This window comes from Bos javanicus, chromosome 21 (assembly GCF_032452875.1).
Source record: "Bos javanicus breed banteng chromosome 21, ARS-OSU_banteng_1.0, whole genome shotgun sequence".
NCBI lineage: Eukaryota > Metazoa > Chordata > Mammalia > Artiodactyla > Bovidae > Bos > Bos javanicus.
Window position 1 is genome coordinate 5,674,037 of NC_083888.1, and position 18,389 is coordinate 5,692,425.

The 18,389-nt window shown below is 39.5% G+C and overlaps 1 protein-coding gene across 2 annotated transcripts in view; it reads left to right on the forward strand.

The window, feature by feature from the left end:
* Positions 1-18,389, forward strand: part of CERS3 (ceramide synthase 3) — a 169,732-nt gene that overhangs the window by 41,302 nt on the left and 110,041 nt on the right. For both annotated transcript variants that reach the window (XM_061394236.1, XM_061394235.1), the window contains exons 3-4: positions 6,824-6,941; positions 14,295-14,413. In XM_061394236.1, coding sequence (XP_061250220.1) covers positions 6,824-6,941; positions 14,295-14,413 — 237 coding nt within the window. The remainder of the gene's footprint in view (positions 1-6,823; positions 6,942-14,294; positions 14,414-18,389) is intronic.

Sequence of the window (18,389 nt, forward strand, 5' to 3'; positions counted from 1 at the left end):
TCTGGTCCCATCACTTCATGGGGAATAGATGGGGAAACAGTGGAAACAGTGTCAGACTATTTTTTGGGGCTCCAAAATCACTGCAGATGGTGACTGCAGCCATGAAATTAAAAGACGCTTACTCCTTGGAAGGAAGGTTATGACCTACCTAGATAGCATATTCAAAAGCAGAGACATTACTTTGCCAACAAAGGTTCGTCTAGTCAAGGCTGTGGTTTTTCCAGTGGTCATGTATGGATGTGAGAGTTGGACTGTGAAGAAGGCTGAGCACCGAAGAATTGATGCTTTTGAACTGTGGTGTTGGAGAAGACTCTTGAGAGACCCTTGGACTGCAAGGAGATCCAACCAGTCCATTCTGAAGGAGATCCAACCAGTCCGTTCTGAAGGAGATCAGCCCTGGGATTTCTCTGGAAGGAGTGATGCTAAAGCTGAAACTCCAGTACTTTGGCCACCTCATGCGAAGAGTGGACTCATTGGAAAAGACTCTGATGCTGGGAGGGATTGGGGGCAGGAGGAGAAGGGGACGACAGAGAATGAGATGGCTGGATGGCATCACTGACTTGATGGATGTGAGTCTCGGTGAACTCCGGGAGTTGGTGATGAACAGGGAAGCCTGGCATGCTGCGATTCATGGGGTCGCAAAGTCGGACACGACTGAGCGACTGATCTGATCTGATCTGAACAGAAACAGAAGATATTAAGAAGAGGTGGCAAGAATACACAGAACTATACAAAAAGATCTTCATGACCCAGATAACCACGATGGTATGATCACTCACCTAGAGCCAGACATCCTGGAATGCGAAGTCAAGGTGGCCTTAGGAAGCATCACTATGAACAAAGCCAGTAGAGGTGATGGAATTCCAGTTGAGCTATTTCAAATCCTGAAAAATGATGCTGTGAAAGTGCTGCACTCAATATTCCAGCAAATTTGGAAAACTCAGCAGCAGCTACAGGACTGGAAAAAGTCAGTTTTCATTCCAATCCCAAAGAAAGGCAATGCCGAAGAATGTTCAAACTACCGCACAATTGTACTCATCTCACATGCTAGAAAGTAATGCTCAAAATTGCCCAAGCCAGCCTTCAACAGTACATGACCCATGAACTTCCAGATGTTCGAGTTGCATTTAGAAAAGGCAGAGGAACCAGAGATCAAATTGCCAATATCCATTGGATCATCAAAAACCAAGAGAGTTCCAGAAAAACATCTACATCTGCTTTATTGATTACACCAAAGTCTTTGACTGTGTGGATCACAACAAACTGGAAAATTCTTGAAGAGATGGGAATACCAAACCACTGTTCCTGCCTCCTGAGAAATCTGTATGTAGGTCAACAAGTAACAGTTAGAACAGGACATGGAACAACAGACTGGTTCCAAATTAGGAAAGGAGTACAACAAGGCTGTATATTGTCACCCTGCGTATTTAACTTCTGTGCAGAGTACATCATGTGAAATGTCAGGCTGGATGAAGCCCAAGCTGTAATTATGATTGCCAGGAGAAATATCAGTAACCTCAGATATGTAGATGACACCACCCTTATGGCAGAAAGTGAAGATGAACTAAAGAGCCTCTTGGTGAAAGTAAAAGAGGAGAATGAGAAAGTTGGCTTAAAACTCGACATTCAGAAAACTAAGATCATGGCATCTGGTCCCATCATTTCATGGGAAATAGATGGGGAAACAGTGGTAACAGTGACAGACTTAATTTTCTTGGGCTCCAAGCTATGACCAGCCTAGACAGCAGAGACATTACTTTGCCGAGAAAGGTCTGTCTAGTCAAAGCTATGGTTTTTCCAGTAGTCATGTATGGATGTGAGAGCTGGACTATAAAGAAAGCAGAGCACCAAAGAATTGATGCTTTTGAACTCTGATGTTGGAGAAGACTCTTGAGAGTCCCTTGGACTGCAAGGAGATCCCACCAGTCTATTCTAAAGGGAATCAGTCCTGAATATTCATTGGAAGGACTGATGCTGAAGCTGAAGGTCCAATACTTTGGCTACCTGATGGGAAGCTGACTCATTGGAAAAGACCTTGATGCTGGGAAAGACTGAAGGCAGGAGAAGAAGGGGACAACAGGGGCTGAGATGGTTGAATGACATCACTGAGTTTATGGACATGAATTTGAGGAAGCTCCAGGATGTGGTGATGGCCAGGGAAGCCTGGTGTGTTGCAGTCCATGGGATGGCAAAGAGTTGGACACAACTGAGTGACTGAACTGAACTGAACTGAACTGAGGGTAGTGCATAATTAATGGGTCAAACAATAAACAAAAAGCTTTCCTTTTTAAAAGACAAGCTGGGAAATATGTCCATAGGGCATTTTGAAAAGCTCTGACATACTCTTGGAAGTTAGAAGGCCACTTGAATTTGTAGAGCTTTGGCCATGCTCAGGGCAACCCACATGATCAAGAAGTATGATCTAGAAGTGAGTCCAAAGCTCTCACCTCTGGATGACCTTAAGGCTTTTGCAAACAGGAAGTGAAGGCTAAGGCAAAGTTGTCCACTGCCTGGTTGAGTGTTAAAGGTGTGCCCTGAAGTGTACACGAGCCCCTTAGCAAACACTGGAAGATTTATTGGTTCCAGACATTTAAGGACATCTCTGTCTAGTTGTTAGTAGACCACTAAGCTAACCTAATAAAGACTTTAGTGCTCACACATAAAGAATATAGACTTTACAGATCGGATTTTAAAAGTAAAAAACAAATGGACAACAACAAACAGCACGAACAACAATAAACTCTAAAGAGGGGGATATTCTGATTTCCAGAGTTGCCACATTATATTAGTAAGCATGTCTACTTTTAAGCAAAAATTATGACATGCAACAAAATAAGAAAGTATAGCTCATACACAGGAAAAAAAACCAGCAGTCAACTGAGTGTGTCACCTACAAAGCCTGGATGTTAAACTTATTAGACAAGACTTTAAGTCAACTATTTTGAAAATGTTCAAAGAACTAGTGAAAACCATGCTTAAAAACTAAGGAAAGAAATGTCTCACTAACTTAAGAATATCAGTAAAGAGATAAAATTATAGATTATAAAAAGAAATCAAATAGAAATTTGGGACTTGTTAAGTATAATAACTCATATTAAAAATTCACTGGAGGGCCTTAACAGCATTTTTGGGCAGGGAGAAGAAAGAGTCAGCAGTCTAAGGAACAGAAAATAAAAAGAATACAGAAAAATGAAGAGCCTCAGAGACCTGTGGGCCCTGATGAAGCATAACAACATATATATAATGGGAATTCCAGAAGAAGAGGAGGAAATGAACAGGATAGAAAATATTTGAAGAAATAAGTGGCTAAAATTTCCCCAAATCTGATGACACACATTAATCTGTAATTTGGGAAGCTAACCAAACTCCAAGAAGAATAAGCTTAATTAAAGAAATTCATATCTAGATATATCATAAGCAAACTGTTGAAAGATAGAATCTTGAAAGCAAGGAGAGAGAAGCGTATTATCACATAACAGTGATCTGTGATAAGATTGAGTTGATTTCTCATCAGCAACCGTGGAAGCCAAAGCCAGTAGGAGGACAAATAACAAGAAAAAAAAAACTGTCAACCAAGCAAAATTATCCTTCAAAATGAGAGAAAATAAGACATTTCCAGATAAGCAAAAACTGGAAGAATTTGTTGCTAAGCAGACCTGCCCTATGAGAAATACTAAAGGGAGTTCTACTGACTGAAAGCAGAGGATGCAGACAGTAACTTGAATCCACATGAAGAAATAAAGAGCACCAATAAAGGACCCACATAAGAAATAAAAAGAATAAATGCATTTTTTTGGTAATATGTTTTACTCCTATCTGATTTGAAAGACAGCTGCATAAAGTAATAATCATAAATGTCTGTTGATGAGAACACAATTTATAAGTACATACTTTATATGACAGTAGCAGTGCAGAGAGGGGAGGTAATGGAGTTTTGTATAGTGCTTAAACTGTTTTACTATTAATCTGAATTAGAAAATTATAAATTAAGATGTTAATTGTAATCCCTAGGTAATCCCGAGATGAACCACTAAGAAGATGATTTTTAAAAATAATAAAAAAAGAGAAGGAATTAAAAGAATACACTAGAAAATATCTGTTTAACACAGAGAAGATAATAATGGAAGGATAGAGAAACAAAAAATCATAAGCTGTATAGAAAGTAAGTAGCAAAGTGGCAGATATAAATCCTGTTTTATCAGTAATTAAGTGTAATTTACATTAAATGTAAATGAAATAAATACTCCAACTAAAAGACATAGATAGGAGGACTGGATAGAAATATTAATATATGATCCAAATATATAATTTCTATGAAAGACTCACTTTAAGTTCAAAGACATAAATAGGTTGAAAGTGAAAGAATGAAAAAATATATATCATGCTAAGCTAAGCTAAGTCACTTCAGTCGTGTCCAACTCTGTGCGAACCCATAGACGGCAGCCCACCAGGCTCCCCCGTCCCTGGGATTCTCCAGGCAAGAACACTGGGGTGGGTTGCCATTTCCTTCTCCAGTGCATGAAAGTGAAAAGTGAAAGGAAAGTCGCTCAGTCGTGTCCAACTCCTAGCGACCCCACGGACTGCAGCCTACCAGACTCCTCCCTCCGTGGGATTTTCCAGGCAAGAGTACTGGAGTGGGGTGCCATTGCCTTCTCCAATATATCATGCTAGCAATAACCAAAAGAGAGCTGGGATGGCTATACTTTATCGTTGTTGTTTAGTTACTAAGTTGTGTCCGTTTCTTTGCGACTCCATGGACTGCAGCCCTCCAGGCTCCTCTGTCCTTGGCTATACTAATACCAGACAGTTTAACATCCTTTAAATAGTTGCTGGAAACAAAGGATATTTTATACTATAAAAGGGTAAACATATCAAGATGATATAACAATTATAAACGTATATGTACCTAGCAACATAGTCCCCAAAACATGAAGCAAACAGAATTGAAAGGAGAAATAAACAATTCAACAATAATAGTTGTAAACTTCAATACCCCATTTTCAATAATGGATAGAACAACTAGGCAGAAAATCAACAAAGAAATAGACTCGATCAGTGTTATAACTGAACTAGACCTAACACATCTGTAGAGCACATCACCAATAACAGCAGAATACACATTCTTCTCATGTGCACGAGGAACATTCTCCAGAATAGACCATGTGTTAGGCCTTAAAACTAATCTCAATAAAAGTGAGAGGATGGAAATCATACAAGGTATGTTTTCTGACCACTATTGAATGAAATTAGAAGTCCATAACAGAAGGAACGATACTGGATGCTTGGGGCTGGGGCACTGGGACATCCCCCAGAGGGATGGTATGGGGAGGGAGGAGGGAGGAGTGTTCAGGATGCGGAACAAATGAATACCTGTGGTGGATTCATTTCGATATTTGGCAAAACTAATACAATATTGTAAAGTTTAAAAATAAAATTTAAAAAAAGAGAGAAATCAGCAAATATATGGAAATTAAACAGTATACTTCTAATAACCTATGGGTCAGAAGAGAAATCACAGGTAAACTAGAAAATCCTATAAGATGAATGAAAAAGAAAGCACCATACCAAAACTTATGGGATTCAGCAAAAGCAGTGCTTACTAGGACATTTATAGCTATAACCACATATATTTAAAAAGAAAAAAGATCTCAAATCAGTAATCTAACCTTCTACCTTAATAAACCAGGGAAAAAAGCAAACTGAATTTATAACAAGCAGAAATTAAGAAATAATAGAAATTAGAATATAAAATCAATAAAAGCCACTACACACCCAGTAGAATTGCTAAAATTAAAAGACTGGCAATACCAACTACTGGCAGAGATATGGAATAACTGGAATTCTGGCACATTATTGATGGAAATGTAAAATAGTATAGACGCTTTGGAAAACATTCACTAAGTTCTTATAAAGTTAAGTGTATACTTGCCATACAACCTATCAATCCCATTGTTAAGTATTTACTCAAGAGTCATGCTATTTTTCATTAGTTAGAACTTTAAATAGGGGACATAATAATTTCTTTAAGGTAATATCACCAAAGAAAATAATAACAAAACATTTATCTTAATCTTTAGTAGTCTTAAAAATGAAACTAAATAGAATGGTTTATCTTGGTTCCTGGATATTACATATAAATGTATTTGAGTTTATGGCTCAGAGGTTAAAGCATCTGCCTGCAATGCAGGAGACCTGGGTTCAATCCCTGGTTGGGAAGATCCCCTGGAGAAGGAAATGGCAACCCGCTCCAGTATTCTTGCCTGGAGAATCCCATGGACGGAGGAGCTTGGTGGGTTATAGTCCACGGGGTTGCAAAGAGTTGGACACGGCTGAGCGACTTCACTTCACTTCATTTCACTTCAAGTACAGTTGACCCTTGAACAACAAGGGTTTGAACTGCAGGGTCCACTTGTAAGCAGATTTTTTACAGTAGTAAATACTACAGTGCTAAATCTACGGTTGGTTGAACCCATGGATGTAAAACCTTGAATAAGGAGGAACCACTTACCTAGGGGCTGACTATAAGCTATATGAGGAGGATTTTCACTGCACTGTTAGCACCCCTCACCTCCATATGTTTAGTCAAGTGTATTTTGTATTTTAAGTTATTGCTTGTATAAAAATCTCAAATTTTGCTCTTTGAATTTCTGTAAGGCAGATTTTGGCTCTAGGTAGTCTAATGACTTATCTTTCATTTGGAATCTAAAGTTACAGCTTGACTTTGCTGAGGACATTGTGGATTCAGTCTCAGATTTTGAACTTGAAAAGCAAGTGTTAGTTTCTCAGCCATTTCTGACTCTTTCTTTTGTTTACATTTTCATAGGTTTATTGCTTCACCTCTAGCAAAAACATTTGGCATTAAAGAGGAAGTTCGAAAGAAGATTATACCAAATTCTGTTTTAGAGAATTTTTTCAAACATTCCACAAAGAAACCATCTCAAGTAAGTACGAATTCTTTGTTTTGGGATTTTAAAATCTCCTTTCTTAATATTTCCATCATCTGTTGCTTACCTCATCTATGCAAAAAGTTAGTTTCAGTTGAGCAGCAAATAATTTGTTTCATTTGGATTTTTTCCTCTGTTGATAAGTTATAAAGCATTCTGAGCATAATATAAAGTGACACAATAATAATATACAATATAAAAATACATTTATAATGATATAAAGTAACATTTAACTAGTGTTGAACACTGACAATTTGGCTATAAAGATCAAAATTTAATTTTCAATGGTAGGATATATACAAAGTATACCAATGAAAATGGATCATTATTAAGGCAGAGTAGCCCATACCTGACACTTTTGATGACTGTGACACTGTCAGTACACAGGGCACACATTACAAAAGTGTCCCTTGGGGTGGCTTTCCTGAATATAACCCTTTATTTTATCCACGGCTTCAAAATACTCAGAAATAGTCTGTGCTCCTGCCCACTCCCCAGGGATGGAATCCTTAGGAGAATCACAATTCTCTTCTCTACACAAGATGTACTTGATGAAATGTTACAGTGCACTGCGTGTTTACACCACAGAAAAAGACTTTAACGTAAAGGTTATGTAGAAATAGTAGTGTCCAGGCAAGTCTAGTTTCATTATACCCCACATTTAAATGAGATGAAATAAAAACTTCTCCAAAAGTGGCACACTCTCTCCGACAAATACAGACATCTCTCACTAGTAATTTTAAGTCAAAAATATGTACTAATGTGGTTTTAGGATAGATAGATTTTTAAAGTCCTGAACTTGTCTGCTGAATTCACTTGCGTCTTCTTTGACACTTTCTGTTACTGGTCTGGCGGGCTCCCTGCACAAATGAGCATATTGAAATCTGACCACATAGCACCAGGCATCACGTACAGAATTATTCATGGCTAGCGGCACTGTCTCTAACTTGTCTGCCATCAGCTTCTGTGTGTGCCTTTTTTTTTTTTCTAAAAAGAGGACAGTCTGACAAGCCATCTCTGTGTGTTCTTTATTTCTACCTGCTCTAAAAGACTGAAGTCATTCACCTAAATACTGCTGTTACCTCTGGTGATAATAATGCTTAAGCATCATTTTACGTTTTGTAGAGGGGAAGTTGTTTAGTTGTGTTTATGAAAAGTTAGGACTCTCTTAGAGAATCCTTATTATCCTTTGTTTCTATCTGAGAACAACTAATAATTATTATCTGAGAATAATTTTATTTATTTATTTATTTAAAACTGGGATTTAACAGTTATTGAAACATCTTTTTCTCCCTAAAGTTACCCTCATTTTTATCAAATATAACCAAATTAAAGCTAGTTTGTTTGCAAAATAGGTCTGTTCTCACTAATTTTGGTCTGATGATTTATATAACCATAATTGATCATAGACTTTTTATATTGCTGAAACATTTATAGAGTCTCAGACTGAACTTTTAAAATAAAACAGGGCTGGGAAACTCACACAAAAGGCTTATCACAGATTTTGCCTAACAAATCTAGGTGAATTCTTCCCTTTTTAAGGTCTCAAAAATTCCTTGAGATTTTTGTAGCTGTTAGTGAGATAACCTTCCTAACTCATTTGATAAACTTACTGGAAACCTAAGAGTTTCAAATTTCTGAAGGAGTCAGATAAAAAATATAATTGTCTTGTTTATAACGTATAATTTTACCAAACTATTTTCATAATTAGTTTGAAAGGAAGGTTTTCCCTACTCCTGGGAAACACAAGATTCAAACCTGTAATTTTTCAGATAGAAACCATAAAAGTTATAAGCATATTTGCTGGTTCATTCAGTCCTTTGTTAACTTTAGTGAAGTCATCAGGTTTTTCATAAAATACCAGAACATATCAGAATGTTAAGACCTCTATATAATTTCTAGGATATCTATATTAGTAATATTTATAGTACATTATAACATGAGAGGATTTATTACTCATTTGATAATATTTTTCATGTATTTTAACCAAATAAACACAGTTTAATATCTCTCTTTGGGATGTTTCAGGGGCCCTCAGAAGCACCCCAAAGTTAGATAGAGGTCAAAGGAACTTCAAAAGAATTCTATTTAAGAAGTTTTGTCAAAAAAGTCAATTAAAGGGGCTTAGAACATTTGGTCAGATTTAGTCAATGTTGATGGGCGTGTATCATTTAGCTTGTTGATATGTCATGATGGGTGTATATACCGAGGCTCAAGGTCTATGTAGAAAATTTGGCTCTTATCAAATTTCTCAGCTATGAAGATAAATTAGCCACCTGACAGTTAAAGAAAAGTGAAGAAAAGCTGAAAGAAATTTAGCGATTAGGTCATCTTTCTTCTTTACACATTGAGATGAGGAAACTAAGGTCAACAGAGGACCTGTCCTAGGTCATGCAGCTAATTAATGGCTGAATCCAAACCTGGACCCTGGCCCGGGACTCCCTGTCAAGTGCTGCTTCTAATATGCCTAAATGATGTCTTTAACTGTGTACAGGATGTTGAAAATGTATTTCAGAGGCTGGAGCTATGTTTGTAAGTAATTATTCTAGTTCAGTTGACAATACAGTATGGTAGTAAGTTATAATTTGGACATTTGCATCAGGTAATAGAAGAAATGTTATATATCAACCCCCAAGTGTTAGAAAGCTTCCTCTACTAAACTATGAAGATGAAGGGACATAAGCAAAACATCTAATTTATATTGTGCATAGATTACAAAATCAAGGTAGTATTTGTATAACAGATCAAGATGACAACAAGTTGGCCAGTAAAATGCCCGTAGAATAAAAGTACTAGAACTTAGGAAGATAGAATATAGTAGAAGAAGGCAAAGTAGATGACTTAATAGTGATTTCAGATGTGGAAACAAAATGATACCACAATATTCCCACACATTAGCTTGGCCAATGTCACATAGACAGCATTTTTGCTTAATTTATAGCTGAGGTAAGACAAGTTGCTAGGAAGACTAAAAAAAATTGTGCTGGTTCAAGGAATGGGTGGGTATCACCTCTAACAAAGTATTTCAAGTCCGTAGTCACAGGGCACTGCAGTGGTAATACAGGTATATAACGTGACTTTATTAAGACAACTGAAGACACAAATCGAGGATTCTTCTTCAGCTGCTACAGACTGCACCAAAAAAACAAAAACATTTCAGATACACAGTATCAATTCTATGCTGGTTAGCACAGAGGATATAACATGGTATTGATGAGGTCCAAAAAGCTATACATGTGAACTGCCACTGAGAGTTTTGTTCTGTGTTTCACACACTTCTTTGTGACTGTGTATGTGCAGCTGTGTGCCCACTGTTTATATATCTGTATGTCTCTCTCTCTGTGTATCTCCATGACAATTTCAAGATGAAATTCAAAGAGAGAATCATGATAACATACCAATAGCTCTGGCCAACGGATCATTTTTCCTACTGTTGGTAAAATGAAAGAACAGCAGAACTTATTAACTAGCCCATTTCCTCTGCAAGAACACAATGAGAACTATTGCAGAACAAATGAATGTGTAGTTCTGAAAGGTAATTTAAAGAAAACGTAAGACTGACATATAGCAGGTATTGTGGTCCATAGTTGGAGAAGGGTCCATAGAGGCATTCCAGGTTGCTAGCTTGTCTCAACCATGGATTCAAACATGTTTAGAGCAAAAGGCTCTGTAGCTCTCTAGTCCACTTTATTTTATGGGTGAGACATGTGATAGACAAAGAGGTTGAGTGGCTCCTCTACGGTCCCAGAGAGTTGGTTTTTGCATCAAGTAGCCAGGCCTTATGGCTCCATTTTAGGCCACACTGCTTCTCTTCTGGAGAAGGCAATGGCAACCCACTCCAGTACTGTTGCCTGGAAAATCCCATGGACGGAGGAGCCTGGTAGGCTGCAGTCCATGGGGTCGCTAAGAGTAGGACACGACTGAGCGACTTCACTTTCACTTTTCACTTTCATGCATTGGAGAAGGAAATGGCAACCCACCCCAGTGTTCTTGCCTGGAGAATCCCAGAGATGGGGGAGCCTGGTGGGCTGCCATCTATGGGGTCGCACAGAGTTGGACACGACTGAAGCGACTTAGCAGCAGCAGCAGCTTCTCTTCTACGTTCTGTCTGAGAGCCTTTCCCTTCCACAGACACATTCTCTGTAGTGTCCAGGCTAAAAACACGAATTGTGAGAACAGACTGTATGTGAAGGTGAGCAGATTAACCCCTCTGCCTCAGTGTCCACCTCTGTGAACTGAGTGTGTTAACAGCAGTTACCTCATAGGACTCTCAATTCAGGGATTGAATTGAGTACTTAGAATACTGCCTGGCACACAGTCAAGGTCAGCTCTTATTATTCATATGTTATACCTATCATGTAGACTTCTACAGGAACGTTCTCAAATATATCTTCCCAACATTAATTATCCCAAGGGAACATCAGTAGTTTCCCAAGTATGCTTGTTGGTATTCCCATAATATCTTAACACAACTTTCTGTACCTAGCAGGTGTTCAATAAATGTTTGTTTCATATATTAATAACAAAATACTACTAAAGACTTCTGTTTGCAAGAGGACTTCTATCCCAATAATATTGTAGATATATGAGGCCAGTGTTGTCAAGATTTTGAATTAGATTCATCTGTGCTCCTAATCAGGAAAAATGCTTCAAATCATGTTTGATTACCATCTTCTAGATGCATTTATTCATCAGGTATCTGTAGAAATGATGAGGTAGTAAAATTGTATTGTTCTCAGATCTGGGAAAATTCTAGCGTGAGAACAGGGACTTTGCTCATTGCTGAATCTCCAGTGCCTAGAATAGGGACTGGCACTAGTGAGTAGAGGCTCAGTAAACATTTGTGAATGATCAAATGAATAAAACTTTTAAAACAATCAAGTTGGACCCAGAGCCCTTCAGTCTCAGAGGGTACAGAATATAGCGCTGCTACATTTCAGAATATGTTCTGCTATGGAGCAAGCAGTAGGATTTGAATTATATCTTCTGTGTGGGGGAATCTATTCAAGCTTACAAGTTATTTTAGGAGTAGAGGAATATATTTTTTGAAATGATTTTCAGTCTATGGTCTCCTTTCTGTGTTCAGCCATAATCTCTAGCATTGATGTAGCACATGATAGATGATTAGATAGAGCCCCAAGATCCTAAATCATTCCCACGAGACAAGAGGCAACCACTCATTGTCAATGCCCCATTTTCCACAGTGGGTCAGAGTACACAGCTCAAGGCTGCAGAGCTAGGAAGTAGCAGAACTCAATCTTCTGTTTTTAGTTCCCTTCCATTCCTACTGCATTCTGTTGCCTCAAAACCTTCCGTGTTCTCTCCTCCTGCTATAGGGCTGTGACAAGTTTGGTGCTGCCTGGGAGAGTGTAATCAGACCTCCAGACTTGTCCCATCTGGAGTGTGAGGTCCTTGCCGTGCGGACCTCATTGAGAGAGGTCAGGGATAATAGGGCAAAGTAAACACTGTCTCCACCTCCACTCATTCCTGGTGCTTCATATTTTACACACTGCAAGAGGAAGCCTTCAAAATGCACACATTTTGAAGATAAATTCAGATAATTCTAGGCAAGGTCCTCCTTGCGGTGGCCCTGACCACATCTTTCCTCCTCACCTGTCTGTATGTTTCTACCCTGTAAGACCTCTTTCTGTCCTTTGAGTACTCCCAGCTCCTCTGTGCTCTCATTCCCAGAGGACCTCACATGCTGCCAGGACACTTCCCTTCTTCAGCTTCTCCTTCTTGGGACATTTTTCAGGGTTTAGCATAAGTATAACTTCCAGGAATTGCCTACATGAAGTTAGGTCCCATGGTACCCTGACCTTCCCCTCTTTCAGTGCTCATCATAATTTATTAGAATTCTTTGTTGCATTTTCTGACTTCCTTACCAGACAGACTTTACCTCATGAAGGGGAGGCCCCATAAATGCTAATCTTGTTCATTCAGATCTTCGGTGCCAAGCACAATGCCTGCAGAAAATACTCACCCATGAATAGCTGCCAATTTAGGGCCATCAAAAACACAAAAACAAACCAAAACAACATAGAACAGGAGGTGAAACCTTGGCCTGTAAAATAATAGTATTAGAGATGACAGTTTACAGGGAAACAGTATAATATGTCTTGTCTATATTTTGTTTTGCTTTCTTTCTCTTCAGATTAAGTAATAGGCTTGCAGTTATCTCTGGGTCGGGAAGATCCCCTGGAGAAGGGAATGGCAACCACTCCAGTGTTCTTGCCTGGAGAATCCCATGGACAGAGGGGCCTGGTCAGATACGACTGAAGCTACTGAACATGCATTAATTTAGGAGTAAACTGAAATATTTCTTGTACTCAGCATTGCAAACTGAGAGATCAAGAAGACTGGTATCTCAAAAAAATTACAGAGCTTATTTCCTTGTGGAAGTGGAAAGTACTGTAGGTCTAGCATATAAAACATGCCCGTGTTGAAAGAACGCAGCTTAAAATACCACTAGGAAGCAGAGCTGCTTCTGTCAGTCATTTGGGGTTCTTGTTTGGCCCTGGGAGAACTTCACATTTGTTATCTTTGAGCAAATCTATCATCCACATTGTTTTAAATTGTAAACCATAACCTGCAACTTCTGCCTTCCAGAAGAGAAGCAGTCATCATTATTATAATCTGCAATCCTTATTTTTTACAATTGGAATTATTTAAGGTTGGTTTAAAACATGCGGCTGTTGTTGTTTAGTCGCTAAGTCATGTCTGACTCTGTGCAACCCTGTAGACTGTAGCCAGCCAGGCTCATCTGTCCATGGTATCTCCAGGCAAGAATACTGGAGTGGGTTGCCATTTCCTTCTCCAAAATGAGCTGTGCATATGATTAAATGTGAAAGTTTTGGATCTATTAGAAACATTGTATGAAATGACAGAAAGGGCAGGAGCCTAAGGTCATATCCTCACTTTGTTACTAGTTTTAGGTCTTGGACAAGCTGTTAAAACTCTTGGAGTCCCATTTTTCTCACAGGAAAAAATACAGAGATTGGGTTTGATTAACATCTTAAACTATACTACTCTACGTGGAACCTAGGAGGCCCTAAATAAAATTGGCTGAAGAAGTAAGCCATGTATGGAACTTGAATGTATGGGTTGCTACCAACTTATGGAGAATTGGTCTTTCTTAGCAACTGAGTTTTCTGGGAATTAACATTCTCTCTGTTTTGGGATGGGTGTGTGTGATTCCATGAACAAAAGGGGTAAATGCACTGGTCCAAGGTTTAATGCAGAATCTCTCTCATCTCCACAAATGCTTGTAACTTGGTCTCAGTGTCTCTTGCTTGCAAGCCAGCCTACTCTGCTCTTAAGCACTCACTCATTTGTTTCATCCCCTTTCAGACTGATATTTATGGACTGGCAAAGAAGTGTAACTTGACAGAGCGCCAGGTTGAAAGATGGTTTAGGAGACGGCAGAATCAAGATAGGCCTTGCAGGATGAAGAAATTCCAGGAATCTTGGTAAGAAGGATAGTTAAAACTTTTCAAATGGTACCATTTTGTATGGAGCAGAAAAGTCATCTCAGAAAGAATCCTGAGGTTGCAGCAGCAGAAGGGTTTGAGCCTGCTCTATCACTTACCAATCAAGAGTTTGATACTAGCCACTCATCCACCTCTTGTGCTTCACTTTCCTTCTTTATCAAACAAGGTAAGATATGAGCTGTCTCAGTTAAACAGGAGATATATTATATACTTATCTTGAAGTCCAGAAAAATCATAAAAATGTCTTAACTGGTGTTTATCTTTTCTAGGGTAGCACTTGGCCCTGCTCACCAGACTATCGCCTGTTTCCAATCACACTGTAGTTATTCTGTCACATTATAAGAGCGGAGGAGGTCTGAGAGGGCGCTGTCCTCTTCTCTCAGTACTGGTGGGGAGGGCTTCTTTCTGTCTCAACTTGACTCTTACCCTACTCCTGCTTGTGGACTGGACCACAGTTCCTCTCGGTTTCCCCACCAGTTTAGCAGGAGGTCTGGATGGACTGGGCACCACATAGAGTTTTTGCATAGCTGGCTACTTCAGATACATTCCGAGGGCAGTGTGACTGTATCACACTTATTTTTGGCTTTATTAAAATTCTGCTTTTTCCTCTTCTTCAGAGTATTATAGTACTTTAGGTCACTCCCTTGGGGGCAAAAACTGACACCTGTGCCAAAACGAGGGTCTAGGTCATTGCTATTACTTTGTTGTTCTTCTTTACATCCAGACCAATAAATATTAGTTGGGTTGTGTGTGATGCCAAATTCTACATACCAATAGCATTCTTTCATTTTGCCTATTTCTTAAGGTCCTAAGATTGCCTAATGACTTTCACCAGATTTGTTTTGATGGGGATTTGGTATCAAATCACCAAATTATCAAATTATCAAATCACCAGATAGGGATTTGGTATAAGACTCTCAAAGAAATCAAACCTGTGAGAGGCTAAACTTTAATGACTTTCTTTAACTACCTGTACATTCCTGAGTACAGTCATTCAACTGTGAGACTGGTGATGTATATTTAGAGGCACAGATCAATTCTTCATAGTGTCTTCGAGATAAACTGCTGGGGTCCAGCCCCGGTTGGATCCATGGATTCCCTCGGGAGGATGGCTTTGGCGAAAAGGATAGCACAGCAGAGAGATCAGAGGCATGAACTAATTGGTTTACACAGAAAGCCAATAAAACCTATGATATCAGGTTTGCACTGACCACGGAGGCCACAGGCGCCCTCTCAAATCGCGGAAAGTACCCCACCTTAGGCACCTTCTCGAGTGGGTCTTAGAAGCTGGGGCAAATAAGTGGTCTCAGAGGGCCCCTGCACTCCAAATTAGTCATCCTGAAGGAAGAACAGAGAAGAAAAGGAGAGAAAAGGAAACAAGAAAGAACGACATGGGAGACCAAGCTTGATGAGCATGGCCCACAACTTTATTTTCCAAAGTAGCTTTTATACCTCAAGTTGTGCATTAAGGATAATAGGGGGTGTAGAATCATGCAAGGTCAGCAGTCCTTGACTCTATATAGAAGCCAGGCTTTCTTTCTGCAAACTTATCATATGCAAAGGCTTTAGGTGATTTACATCATCTTCTGGCCAGGAGGCCTGTTAACATTTTATGACCCTTTCTTCTAAATAATGGTTAGTCAATCAGAAAACTTATTTTCTCTAAAGGTGATTATTCTAAAGTCAGGCGCCACCCTCCGAAAGCATTAGATAAAGTTGCATTCCTATGGGGCAAAAGTGTGGTGGGCTATAACAAGAAAAGAATTAACTCAAGGGTCCAAGGTTACAAACATTAAAGCTACTACTTACATTTCTATATACCAACTATATTAATCAATACACTCCCAGGGACACAGTAGGTAAGGGATGTGGAAACTTGGCAGCAAGCATTAGCTCAAGAAAGAAATCCTCTACTAGTTCTATTCTAACAATTTTAATTCTCTGAGAAGCTCTGCATTGTTAGAGTATCTTAAGCTTCCTGTGCCTCTCATGGTTGGGAGGCTGTGAGCAATCACATGCGTAGCTGCAGGAGTCTGAACAAACCTGTCAGGCAAGCTAGAAAGTCATCAGAGGGGTTTGAATTGAAACACTCCTATTATGCCCAGGAGACTTATTAACTAGAGCTCTAAGTTGATTTTCTTCAGAGAAAGGTGGTCGGGGATAGCCCCCCGTTAATGTCAGAAGAGTTGGTGAAAGTCGTGAAACAGTAAAACAGACAGATTTTGGTTTTGGGGTAGATGCTCGGGCAGGTCCAGGGGGCCTCTCGAGTTCTGATTCGCCTTTGCATGTCAGATCCTCTTCGCATGACCTTTGTCATGGATGGGAGCTCCCATACTGGCTCCCGGCAATAAACTTTTTTTTTTCTCATCATGGGCTTACTGTTGCCTTTCCCACAGTAGCTGGAGGTGTATGACCTGGTTTGTTTTCTGTTTATCTCTGAGTTTTAGCCCTTGCGAGATTAGTTAATATTGGGTTGCCACTATGTAAGCTTGGCCCAGGTGAATCTCTCTTGACGATCACTACAAAAAACTACAAAGTGGAACTGGTTTCACTTTATATCTTCCTGTTTTTCTGTTATCATTTATCCTCTCTAGCAAATGACTCTTTATCTTAAATAAAGTCCCAAGCAGGGACTATGTCTCTCCCAGAGCTGAATCATATTCCAGTGAAGGAGTATGGTAATTTCTTATAAATCATAGTGCCTTACAGTTTATAAATAATCTTGGTTTGATCCTTCCTGCATCTCACAGTGTGGGGAAGTCAGGGCAAGTGGGGCTAGCCTTGTATGAGAAATGAGAAACTGCACATATCTAATTGCCCTCAGATATTCTGACTCCTGTGTGGCCCCTGCTACCTAATGCTGACCTCTCAGAAGCAGGGGCCCCCACATGTCAAGTAACTGGGTCAGAAGAGTCCAACATTGGGAGTCTGGCTGTCAGTGAGTCCACCAAGAGTCAGCCACAAATTTCAGGTTAGGGAAGGGAATTATGAGTTGCCATTATCAATCATCAGGCAATGCAGAGGGTTGTGTGGACCATCTTCATAGTATGTGGAACTATCCTAGACCCTGTGGACATGTAGATTTTAAGAGGGAAGTAGAAGTGGAAAGTATGTCACTGGCCCGAAGCAACTAATCAGGGAGATAACACTATCACTTATGAAACTACAACATCTGTCGTTCCATTCCATCCAGACCATAGCACACGGTCTGCACATAGTCTATATATGGCACACAGTCTATCGTCATGTTCAGATGTACTCTGGACATTCAGAGGAGATGGTGTCAGCAGGGCTGGATACACTGGACAAAAGCTTTCTAGAGGTCAGGCACAAGCTGGACCTTGAGGGATGGGTCAGATTTCCACAAGAAAAGAAAGCATGATTTGAGGGCAGCATATTTTAAGTAAGGCAAGACAAGAAGCAGTACAGTGTATTTAGGAGACTGAAGTGAACCCACAAATAAAATTTAAGCTTTACCTTATTGTTTAGCAGGACATAGGAATTCACAAATTTCCTATGTCAGTGAACTATTAAAAGTTATTATGGATCAAATAAATAAACTAAAGCAAAATGCAAAGCTCTTTAATTGTGTAGGGACCGCACTTTTTTCCCTCATCTATGAGATGTGCTACAGGAAACATAGCAAGACATACCTAGCCCCAGGCATTTTAGAAGTCTCAGGAAACTTCAGTTCAGTTCAGTTCAGTCACTCAGTCATATCTGACTCTTTGTGACCCCATGAATCACACCACGCCAGGCCTCCCTGTCCATCACCAACTCCGGAGTTCACTCAAACTCATGTCCATCGAGTCAGTGATGCCATCCAGCCATCTTATCCTCTGTCGTCCCCTTCTCTTCCTGTCCCCAATCCCTCCCAGCATCAGAGTCTTTACCAATGCATCAACTCTTCGCATGAGGTGTCCAAAGTATCGGAGTTTCAGCCTCAGCATCAGTC